Source organism: Condylostylus longicornis, unplaced genomic scaffold, assembly GCF_029603195.1.
Source record: "Condylostylus longicornis isolate FDR11 unplaced genomic scaffold, ASM2960319v2 ptg000040l, whole genome shotgun sequence".
Lineage (NCBI taxonomy): Eukaryota > Metazoa > Arthropoda > Insecta > Diptera > Dolichopodidae > Condylostylus > Condylostylus longicornis.
In genome coordinates this window covers 5,845,356-5,858,251 of record NW_026578009.1, presented here as the reverse complement: position 1 = coordinate 5,858,251, position 12,896 = coordinate 5,845,356, and the positions used below count along the sequence as shown (strand labels likewise).

Below are 12,896 nucleotides of genomic sequence, written 5' to 3'. Positions count from 1 at the left end.
AATAAAATATTTAATTGGAAAATATTAAATAGAATATTTTATCACTGAGAGAACATTTATAATTTATTTTTAATAAAACTAAGTTTTCTGATAAAATTTTCATATCGCTGTTCAGTCAGAATGTCAGACATATTTTGTTTTTAAGAACAAAAAGATAAAAAGTAAAAAAAAAAAATAAAATGAAAAATAATCTGTGAATTTTTTTTATTCAGTTTTATTTTACATAAAGAAAAATTGTAACTATTCTATCTAAATATTTAAAAGAAAAAAAATATGGAAACAGACAGACAGAAAAATATTTTGGAAAATGGCTGATCAAAGATCAATATCATCTGTTTTTTTTTTCATATGTAAGAAATTTTACAGAAACACTGCATTATACAAAAAAAAATAAATTTTTTTATATTTCATCCACTCCCACGAAGAGACTTACTGAACTGTAATAACTTTTCATATTCCCTAAGATTTTTCAATTGGTTAACATAAAATTTGTAGAAATATATTAAATTGAATTTAGTGGAAGTAATTTTAAATCTAGACAAATTTGTTTTTTTTTTTAAATTTTATTATAAATATACATAATTTTTATGTTGTGGGGTGTATTTAAACTACGAGTAATTCATTTAAATATAATATTTTACATTGATTTTATATTATTTGCTTAAATATTATTAAATTATTATATTTTAAACAATATAAAGTAACATATAGAGTATTAATGAGTTGTTAGTTGAAAACCAAAATACTTTTTAATGATACCCCATCTCCTTAAGTGATGGGACTAACAGAATATAAATGAATGTTTGTATAGAGGTAGACAAAAAAAATTCTGACGACTTGGTATTGCATATAAACATAAATCGTTTTAAGAACATTTGTATCGCTAAATTTATTTTATTTACATATGTAAATTTACATATTTATATAATATAAGTCGTTACTCTGAGTTGATTTAACCATGTCTGCCCATCTGTGTAAGCGATGAATCGAAAAACTATTGAGCTAAATTTATCAAATAATTATTTAAATGATTGTTGTAATTAGTAGAACCCTATTTAATTTTATAAAACTATTTACTCGTAAAGTTATAGAATTGAAATTTTGTAAAAATAAATATCGTAATTATTTAGGACAAAGGAGTATGATAAATAGGGCTATTATTTTTTGTAGCAGTAGTTGAGACTACACGAATCGTTATGGTAGCCGCCATGTAACAAGTTATTTTACTGTATCTTAAAATCCACTTAAACAACCGAACTGAAAATTAAACAACCATGCTGATATTATGAATCCTTAAGGTGGCTGTCATACAATTAAATAGAAACTATTGGAGGGAGCACTGAAAAGATTAAAATTTTCATATGTGAAAGTCAAAATAAGCTATTATTTTGTATTTTTTATTGAATAACATTATTAAATCATGTTTTAGAAAATATTCAAGCTGCAATGTCAAAGTTCAAGTTGAAATATGTCATTATCAAAAACTTCGCCATTTAACAATAGGTGGCATGAATCATTTATTTGTACTGGGGCCTTTCTATATAATTCGATTTTCATTAAAACGATTTTCGTATTCGGAAAAATGATAAAGTAGTGTCAATCGATAATACTACCTTTCCATTTTTGCAAATACGAAAATCGAATTACGTAGTAGGGCTTCAGGTATCACTAGGTTAGGACAGTCAACTAACTATGCTTACTTATTTTTTTTCGTTTTTTTTATTACTTTAAAGGCAATTTAACCATAATTCAAATAATTTGAAAGCTTTTTATAATTTAAACAAAAAAAAAATTAATCATAATGGAATCACTCAAGAAAATCATATTTAAATTTGAATAATTTTTAAATTTAAACGCCACCTCAATCAATTCTAATACACATTTTTCGTCAAAAATATATTTTAATTTTTTTCTCAACATTTAAATTTTAAAGTTTCACTTAAAATAGGTATTAAATTTATATATGTATGTATGTACTTACACATGTACATATGTATATGAATTTCAAATGTGTTTCGGAGATGAAAATATCTTATGTAAATGATTATTTAGTTCCTACATTTGGTAGGTACCTAAATAATAATTTCATATAGATTAAGTAAATGTTTTGTATTTGTTAGACATACATACGTATATATAACTCATTTTATATAGGGATGTACTCAATACTATGTGCGTGTATTTACGCATAGCAAAATTGAAAATTAAACGTGTAAATGCTTTTAATAATTTTTTTTGTATTATGTAATGCGTAGTTAACAATATTAAATTTTTGATTTTAATGGACAATAATTTAAAAATTTGGAATTTATTTACTAGTATGCTGATTAATACTGTTCCGCCTAATTTTTAAAATCTATTTGAGTACAAATATAAATTTCCATTGTAAATTGAATTTTCATCTTAAATTGAATTGAATTTAATTCCATCTTAAATTGAATTAAATTTAAAATACTATTTATAACAGTACTAGTTTTCACTAATGTTGACTAACATTTTCCACGCCAATAAATTTTATAATTAGTTTTTTAAATTTTTGGTACATTTAGTATTTTAAAATATTTCTATTAATCAATTTGTTTTTTATTATCTCCATCGATTAAACCATGGTATTGAATCTGAAAAATAAATAAAGTTATAAATTCGCTTTTTGACTTTATTATAAATAAGATAATTCGCTCAGAGCTAAAATGTGACTATCATTTACAAAATTATATCTTAGCAAGACTTTCTTAAGAATCTAAGGGAATTAGTAGTAATAAATGTTTTATAGAATAAATCCTCTAAATCCGACAATTTTAAAAATCTTAACATGCCATTGTAGTTATAAAGACAAACTGCAAAAATAGTACTACATTATCAAACACATTTTTTTGACAGCAGGAGCAGTACTTTATTTTCAAACATACTACACATTTAGCGCTAAGTTAGAATTGAATTATCAAAAACACCGATACATACATATATAAATGCTTAGAAAAAACTATCTAGAAACTATGAATGAAAATTAGTGATAAAAGCTAATTTTTAAAATAAAACTAAAAAAGAAAGAGTTAGAAATTATAGAATGTAAGATTTTCGCTAGTGACCTATATCTATCGTATAATTCGTATCAGAACCATTTAGCTATGACAGAGCATCATAACCCCAAGAACTAGTTTATGAACGAAAACAATATCGGAAATTACTCTAAGTGAAAGAAATATTTTCAAAGCGAGCAACTAAAATGGATTAGATTATGTAAGCAACTAAAATGGAAATTCACAAGTAAACAACTACAACGGATTAGATTATCGTAAGGCAACGTGAAGCAGAAATCGAAGTTCGATTCAACAAAAGCTTATAGGTTATACATACATAAGACTTACTCTCGAGATAGTGATTAAACGTATAAACAGGGGCAAAATTAATCTTCAATTCCGAACAGTTATTATATCAGGTTTTTAATATACTTATGTAAATACACGTATCATTTACGATAAATTAAATAGAATTATAATGGCTCATAATGGTAGTATTTGGGTACAATGTGATTTGTTTAAGTCACCACCAAGAATGTTTTCATAAACCAAATGATTTTAAAATTGAAATTTCTGAATATTTTTAAAATAAAAATTAAAAGTTTGCTAAATACTTACCTTTGATATAAACAAATACATAAGTACATACATATGTATATTACAATGGAAAGAAGTTAAACAGGCATAATTTGTATGAATACTAGGTATTGTGCGAACCATAAAATGTCAAAAACAAAATTTATGCTATTGAAAAAACAATAAAAGTTTATTTTTTTTTGTTTTTATTTTAATATTTAAAAAACGTAAGAGGAAAGAAAAACTTTGCAAATGTAAATAATAAAGAAATTTTACAAAAACAAAAAAACAGCTAAGAATATTGACACACCTACATAATTTCGTTGCGAAAATTTGTGTGAATATGTTTTTAAATATTTAATATACAGTGGAAACCTTAAATCAATTCGCGAAAATAAAGGAAATTTTTTATAAAATTACAAAGAATCAAAATTCGCAGATTTCATAAATTTCTTGGCAAAATTGGCAAAGAAAAGATAACATAAATTTAAAATCAGACCAAAACTTAAAGCAACATATTTCTATTTTTATATAAATTTTTGTATTTTGTTTTATTAAAATACACAAATGTTTTCCATAAAGTTTTGAAACACAAAATTTCAGAAACGAAGTCTTAAATTGTCTAAATAAAAGATGTAAAATTATTTAAACAATTAAAAGTTTATAAATATTATTTGTTGTACTTGTAAGTAAAACAGTTTTTATAAAATATTTTACTTTCCCAAAACTTCATCAATCTGACGAACATGTCAATCATATCAATCACTTTTATTTGCAAAAGACAGTCATGTGCAAATAAAGCAATTCTTGTCAGCTGATATTTTATAATTTATAAATAAAAATTTATAAAAAAATTTGTTACCTGTTCTAGTTTTGTACATGAAAATCAGTAATTTATAACATTTGGTTTTTGTAAATAGAGTAACACATGAATAAATGTAAAAAAAAATCTAAAAATTACAATCACTTGCGTCAGCAACAAAAACTGTACATATATCAAAACGGTAGCGTCAAAAATTATTGGAATTCATGGCCTTTACAAATTGTGTACAAATTAAGTTTTGGTATAGTGTCTAAAATCTAACAGTTATTTATATTATTTTGGTACATACGATATGAAAAGTTTGAAGAATTAACAAAATTTTTCTTAATTACTTTCGCAATTAATTTTTAAAATTATTCTGATTGTTAAGATATTTTAATGTATTTTGATGATTTGTTTTTATTTGATAGATTTTTAATGAAAATCGATTGTTGAGAATTTTATAATTTATTCTTCTCTGTATGCCTTATAGTGTACTTATATTGTATGTATTTCATTATGTAATAAAATATACAATGTTACAAAATATTATCATATAACGTATGTATATATGTATGTGAATATAATGTTAAGAAAAAAATTTCAATTTTTCAACTGAGTTGATGACCTACTTTTCGAAATTTTTACTCTTAGTTAGAGTTTGTGTTTGGTTTAAAAAATAAGAAAGAACAAAAAAATAAAAGTAAGAATAAACGATTTGTTTTGTTTTTCGGGTTTTTATGTTAACAAAACTGGCCCCATATTGAAACCGAACTTTTACTGAAAGGCAGAGTGACCTGATTTTAATGTTTACATACATTTATTTTATTATTTTTTTTCTTTTATTTTAAAATGCACTAAATTCATAATATATTAGCAATATATATGCATCAAAATTAATTTAAATTGCACATGTGTATGTATGCATTAAAATAATACGTAAACGTAGTTTTCTTCTTATTAATGAAATATATATAAGAACAATTAAAAAAAAAATTAATTTTAATTCGAGTTTTGTCTATATTGTTTTTATGAATCTTTCAATAGAAAAAGAATTTGTTATAATTTTATTTTAAATTATCGCATCAATAAAAAAAACCTTAAACTATGTCTTCATATACATAGTAGAGATTTTCATAAACTCAAAACTGAAAAGACTGATACATAAAATCAAAATAGTTCATATGATGCTCTTCATATTACGATATTGCGAAAATTTGGCAATGTTTATGAACTAACTAGATTAGCAACATTTGACTATGAACACAAATATAAGGCATCTTAAGTTATATTATGCAGCGCTAATGAAAAGACCTAGTATATTATAATTATACACATATTTGTAAATGTATATATACGTTTGTTTTCTTTTTCAAAAAAAAAAAAGGATTCATATTATTATGTTTGCAAGATTATAAAAAGAGAACCTAGAAAATAGCATTCTAAAATTATGAAATTAAGATTTGTTTCAAAATCGAATTGTAGAAAATTTTATACATTAACACATATGTTTAAATAAAAAACGTATTAGTGTATTTTATATATGTACATGTGTAGAGAAAATTATATCAAGGTCTTATATAAATAAATTATTTTCTTAATAAAATAGATGCACGTTAATTTATACACATAACTATGCTCTACAGTAGTTCGTGCTCTACATTTAGTTATACACATAACGTTAAAAGCAATTTTAGGATAGCTTATGTAAATTTTACCAGGTTTTTATGTGGAAATATTGTTCTTATTCAGAAGCTAAAATTAATAGAAGTAATTGAACTTGTAGGAATTTGTCGCTTGATTTTCATATAAAAATGTAAGCCAATTTATTAATAATTTATTCAATAATTAATATTTTATTAGAATAAACATACGTTAACTGCTTATTTAGGTTAGGTTATGCTAGATTAACGTGGCGCCATCTGAGGATGCACTTAGGCCATTTGTGCCCGTTGTGGTGCCGCTGAATCTTCATGTCCATGCTCATTTATATAGCATAGTACATGACATTATAAGTGACCTAATTTTAAATGCTTAAATTTTAAAACAGTTAGAAACACTAAGTCTATTTTAATTAAATCTTATACATTTATATATTTAGTCATTATATTTTGTAAAAAAATATACATTGTTCATATTTTCTTTTTTCATATAAATTGAGGTGCCAAGTATCTTTTATATGATATTCTGTTCAATTAATAATGAATTAAATAAAGTTTTTGTAAAAAGATTGAAGCACTTAACTCACCTTCACCTAAATTTGTTGTTCTGAAATATATTTGTTTCGTCCTACTTTTTCTTTTATTTTTTAACATAACATGAATATGTATAAATATATATATACAAAAAAATGAATTTAAATTTAACATGTATTAAAATATAAACACATAGGGTGGTCTGGAACTAGTGCTAAAGATCGGGGATAATGATTCATTCGAAAATTTTTTCCTTTTTTTAGGAAAATATTTATTTAAGGTGAAATCGAACAAGCTTGCTTTAGAACTTTTTGTCGAGATAATCAACGTTTTTTACAGCTTGATTAATTTTCTGTTGATTAACTAAATGATGTTATGGAAATTTTTCAGACAGAGTGTTTCCAATCTGATTGTTTTTTTAACATTTCGAAATTGCTGCAAGACGTCCGTGTTGTACACATCTCCCGTCCACACGAGGAATTTTTTCTCGCCTTAACTTTAACAATAGTTAGTTCTAAATGTAGTTCCGGATCACCCTACTGTGTAGGAATGTAGACAATACAAAAAATATATGTACAAAAAAAATGCATATATGCGTAAAACTATAATTTTAAAATAAAAATTTTTTTTTTTGTAAAATATAAGAATATTATTATGTTGCAAAAAATCATAGAACATAAAATGAATTGAGAAGTAGATTTAAGAAAAATTTAAATTGAATGCTTCAAATTTTTCGATTTAATATAAATATAATTAGCATGATAAATGAATTGCACATTTTTTTACAAGCTGTTTGTATTCCTAATATTAAACGTATATTTTAATAAATACGAGTATTTACATTGGAAATTGCAAAACTTGATGTATCATTGACTATGTTAATATACACATACATATTTATTTTATCTGTCCAAACTAAATTATTTGCGAAAACATAACTCTTATCACTATCTAATTTTAATTTGCAAAAATTATACAAGGTCTTTCGATCTTTTTGTCATATAAAACTTTGATTTCGTGTTCCTATATTTCAGCCCATATTCAATTTAATTATTTTTGAATAGTAAAAACTTTATTATTATTATTAATTTGAACTACTTATATAAAATTAAAGACACTATACAATTTATTACTTATAATTTTTATAGATCATTTTCAGATCTTAAAAAACTTGATTCTATTTACTAATGTTAATAAAAGAACAAAAAAAAAAGCAATAAGGTGTAAGAAAATTAGGGGCGAACCTTAAAAGAAGGAATTAAATACGAGATTATAAATATAGCGATTATTTCGCACTAGTGTTTGGTCAATTCTAGGATAACATAAGATTATCTCGATAGACTTAGGTTGAGTAAGACGCAATCAGTTACATATCACAATCGAAAGTTTTGCAATCGATTATCAATTAAATCAAAGTTTTTTTTTTAACGTTTATTAAAATATTACTTAATTAGAAAATTTGCCATAGAAAAAATTAAGTACCCAAGTATTTTACGAAAAATAGTATTCAAAATTTTTTGCTTTTATTTTACCACTTTGTAATAACTTACTACCTTCCTTGGGTTTCATTTGCCATTATTGACTAATTCCACTATAATTATTCAATTAACTTTCACAATTAGTCCTTTTAAAATTCTTTTTTACTAATTTTCAGTGAACATAGAATTCTCATAATATTGACACTACATCTATTCTAAGCAAAGTGAAGATCGTGAGAACGTTAGAAATTGAAGATTCATGAAAGTGAAGTTTGCTTTTATTAAATTTTTATTTTCAGTAATCAAACAGTTTAACAATAAACTACATAAATATTAAGAATTTACATACATGCATATGTATGTATGTATGTACACGTGCATTTACTCACAACATGGATAAGTAAATTCAAATTGTGTTTTACAACATTACATTTAAAAAATACGAGTATGAAAAAAATTTTTTATGCAAAATTAAAATAACAAAGCAAAACACAAAATAAAAATTTATGAATATTGCGTCAATAGGAAAACAACATACAAATGAAAATGTTTGTGGGTCCCAATTATGTACATGTATGTTTATATATGTACCATATTAATTGCAAATATATAGAAAAATGTATATATGTATGTATATATATAGCCTGCTACAAAACTATTTCTAGATTTGATTTTTTTTAATGACAACATCTAATACATTTTGCATTTTAATAAATAAAACAATCGTAAAATATTTACGTTACCAATTAAATTATATAAATTATACACATATATTATATGAATTACATTAAATTTATGAAAGATTACATTAAATGTTAAATTGATGGTCTATTTGCTACAAATATATACTAATTATTATTCAATTGACTTGTAAATTTTGAAATTTTACTTATGTAGGTATTTTATTTCATACCTAGTATGCACATACACATGTACATATGTACATATATTGGGAATTAGTTTCTTGAAGAAATCGGCTATTTAAAAGTCGTGTTCCAAATATTTGTTCATTTTAAATTATAAGATAATTATAATTTTTTAATTCTTTGAAATTGTACTTGCAAACTCAAACTGAGTCGAATAAAAAAATACATAATACGAATTCGTATTATGTACATATGAATGTATTTTTTTTTTTAAATATTTTTAAAATGGGAGCTATAACAAACTCTTTCGTAATAATAATATACATTATGTATAAGTATATTTGAAATACAATAAATAATTTAGAATTAAGTTTAATAAGTAATAAGTTTGTCACAAAATATTCACGTTTAATAAAAAAATAAATTAATAAAAAATGATCTCTTTTCTTTTCAGATTGCGCAGTTAATTGCAAACAAAAATACACAATTTGTAGTTTTCAAGAACAAAAATTTCTTTTATAAAGGGAAATATTTAAAATTAATAAAAAAAATAATAGAAAAATTAAAGTAAAAAACATCATTCTATTATTTACACATTTGTTCATAAATATAATATATAAAAAAATTTAAGTAACAAAAATATTTTTCATTTAGTTTTGATTTTTAAAAAGAAGATTAAAAAAAAAACAATATTTGACAAGTTAAAAAACAAAAGTTTAAATTAAAAAAAAAATTAATTTAAAATATTTAAAATAATAAAATTTTATTTGAATACGACGAAAATAGTAAAAAACTGTTCAGGTGGCATGTTTAATGACATAGAGTGGACGGTTAAGTGTCGTCTATGGCCGAATCCGTTAACCAACAATTGCTCTCTGCAGTGACGGAGGGGCATCATAGCAGTAGCAATTATACAACAGCGATAAAAGCTGATGCAGCTACAACATCGACGCAAAATACCTCATTAAATTATAATAAAAATAATAAAATAACATCGGAAATTACAAATTCATCACGCCAAAGTCGTACACGTAATAAAATTTTTAATAGCAAAATTAAAAACAATACTAAAAATAAAACAGAAATAAAATTTGATTTTGATAAATTAGAAACATTAAGATTACGTCATAAACGTTCATTATCATCATCAAGTATTTCAACTACAACAGCAACGGCAAATCAAATAAAGTCAAAACAGGAAAAACAACAGCAACAACACGAACAACCTCAATTTATTTCGTATACAAATCAAAAAAATCTTCGACAAATTAACAATCGTAGTAGTAACAGTAGAAATCGTTGCGATTCATTATCTCCAATATCTATAGATAGTTGTCAAATTAATTCTTCCATTACAAATAGTAATAATCAAAATATTAATAGTAATAATAACAATAACAGAAATTTGGATACAACGACATCGTCATTTGAAGATAGAAATATATCATCGCCAACAACAAGAAGCAAAGCTGCAGAGTTATTTATATCTTTAAATACATCAATCGATTCAAAAGGTCGAAATAATCGTTTAGAACGCAAACGACGTTTAGCACCGGATCAACTAAATTCAGCAAGTAAGTGCTTTACATAAAAATTTCTATTTGATAAATACATACATACTATATGTGTATTTATATTTATTGTAAAAATATTAAAATTTGTATTTGTGAATTTTAGAGTTTATGTGAACTTATTAAATTTTTAATTTGATCCCATTTTCAATTTAATATTTTCAAGTTCAAATTAATACTTTAAAAACTATTTTCTGTTTTGTTTATTGTTTTTTTTTATACTCAACATTGTAACTAAATTTTCTATTGCAGAATCTGAAGAATTTCGACCAAAAAAATCTTGTGAAAGTGCAACAAAAAAAGATAAACGTAATAGTAATTACACTGGTACATCGATTAAAAGTTTAATTTGTAATAATTTAAACTTACTAACACCAACACAAACCGAAGCAAACGCAACAAAAGAAACAATAACAAAGAAAAAAATAAAAGAAGGCACAAAAAGTAGAAGTAGTAGTCGAAAACGTTCTACATCAAAATCTGGTGACAATATAAATTATATCAAAGGTGAAGTAAAAGAATTGAACGAAGATCCTATCGATTGTATAGCTTATCGCACTAGATCAAAAACAACTTCACCTGATCAAAGAACAATTGCACGTAGTATACAATTACGTTTGGAAAGTATTTGTGAAAAAGCACCTGATACTTTATTAAAAAGTGATAAATTGAAGACATTATTTTCAACACCAACAACTTCTTTAATATTAGCACCAGCTTCATCATCAAATTTAGCCAAAGGCAGAAAAAATCAGAATAACTTATTGAATTACTATCGCAAAACTCGCGCTAGCTATCGAAGTAATAGTGCTAACAGTATTAAGAAAAATACAAACACTGGTAATAATAACAACAATATTGAACAACTTTTACCTGTTTCAACATCAAATACTAAAAACTCTTTAAAAGCACAAAATTCATTTGAAAACTTTTTGATTATAAATAAAAGTGATTTAAAATTAAATAATTGTAAAAGTAGTAGTAATCCTAGTAATAGAAATAATAATTGCATTAACAGTAGTAATAGCATTAGTGCTACAAATTCAAAAAATAATAGCAATAATAGTGTTAATAATTGTGATTTAGTTAATTTCAATAATAAAAAATCCTTAAATTCAACAGTTACGTTATCAACAAAAAACTCAATAGATTTTATAAAAACTGAAACAGTAACAACAGGAGCAGCCATTTCTGCTAAATATAATAGTAAAAGTCCAAAAAATAAAAAACAATTAAAATTAATAAAAGACAATAAAGCACATACATCAAGTGTTAATTTAAGAACAAAACATAAAAATAATTTATTAAAAGTGGACAACCAACATTACACAGCAAATAGTCGTAATAATAATATTAATAATATTTCACAAGTATCATTTAGTAATAATAGCATTAATAGTAATAATAACAAAAGTAGAATATCATTAATATCAACAACAGCAATAGCAACAACAGCAGCTGGTTTCTTAAATTCATCAACGGGAGCAAATAGTAGTAGCACCACCACTGCGTCTAGCAGTAGTGGTAATAATTATAGAAGAAATTTACGTTCTTCTGATCATATTAACTCAATTACAACACAAGCTACAACAGTAGCCACAACAGGGACGAGAACAGTAACTTCAGCAGCAACATCAACAGCAACTGTAGTCAGTCATAGCCACACAGCATCTAGTGGTCAACAATTAAGCGGCCGCTTAAGAAATTCTCTAAGTGAGTAACATTTCAATTTTTAACATTCCTATTTAATGAAATTAATGCATAGTTATTATTGTATTGTGATTCAACAATAATACCAACCATTCCAACAATCAAATTATTGAAGGAACTACAATTTGTTCTGAAGTGATTTTTATTAATAAGTTATGAATCTTTAAATTTGCATTCCAACCATACGGCTCCAGTAATGTAAACGAATTTCTGTACATTTAGATATAAATGTACAAAATCACATGTAGAAGTACTTATTTGCTTTAATCCAATTATAATATTACAAAAAGCAAATTTGGACGTACTTTGTGTTTTCATTTCTAGAGAAAGATTTCTTATACTTATAGGAGATTCTTGACATTGATTTCCTGATATGATTCGACATTTACTATTTTTTCTTTTTTCTTTAAATATAACTTAGAATTTATTATAATATAAATTTATTAACTTCATTTGAATCTTGTGAATGATTTTTTCTTCTCGAGAGCTGGGGGATCACACGGTGGCGGACTCAATCCTATTGGATGTAGAGAGAGGGCATGAACTTTTACGGTCTTTACTCTTCAAAGTAGGAAAATATAAGGATATTCATTAAAATTCCTTGTGTTTTGTTTGGTTTTCCAAATATTTAGTTTTCCATATCATATTCATACACAAGTGGGTATAAATTTATCAATA

At 24.3% G+C, this 12,896-nt stretch overlaps 1 protein-coding gene across 5 annotated transcripts in view; it reads left to right on the top strand.

Moving 5' to 3' along the window:
* Positions 1-12,896, top strand: part of LOC129609621 (E3 ubiquitin-protein ligase TRIP12) — a 50,832-nt gene that overhangs the window by 23,627 nt on the left and 14,309 nt on the right. For 4 of the 5 annotated variants that reach the window (XM_055521662.1, XM_055521660.1, XM_055521658.1 and 1 more), the window contains exons 2-3: positions 9,392-10,511; positions 10,761-12,221. In XM_055521662.1, coding sequence (XP_055377637.1) covers positions 9,782-10,511; positions 10,761-12,221 — 2,191 coding nt within the window. In that variant the 5' untranslated portion in view covers positions 9,392-9,781. Of the gene's footprint in view, positions 1-186; positions 351-9,391; positions 10,512-10,760; positions 12,222-12,896 lie in introns of those variants that run through there. The other variant, XM_055521659.1, reaches the window with a different exon arrangement.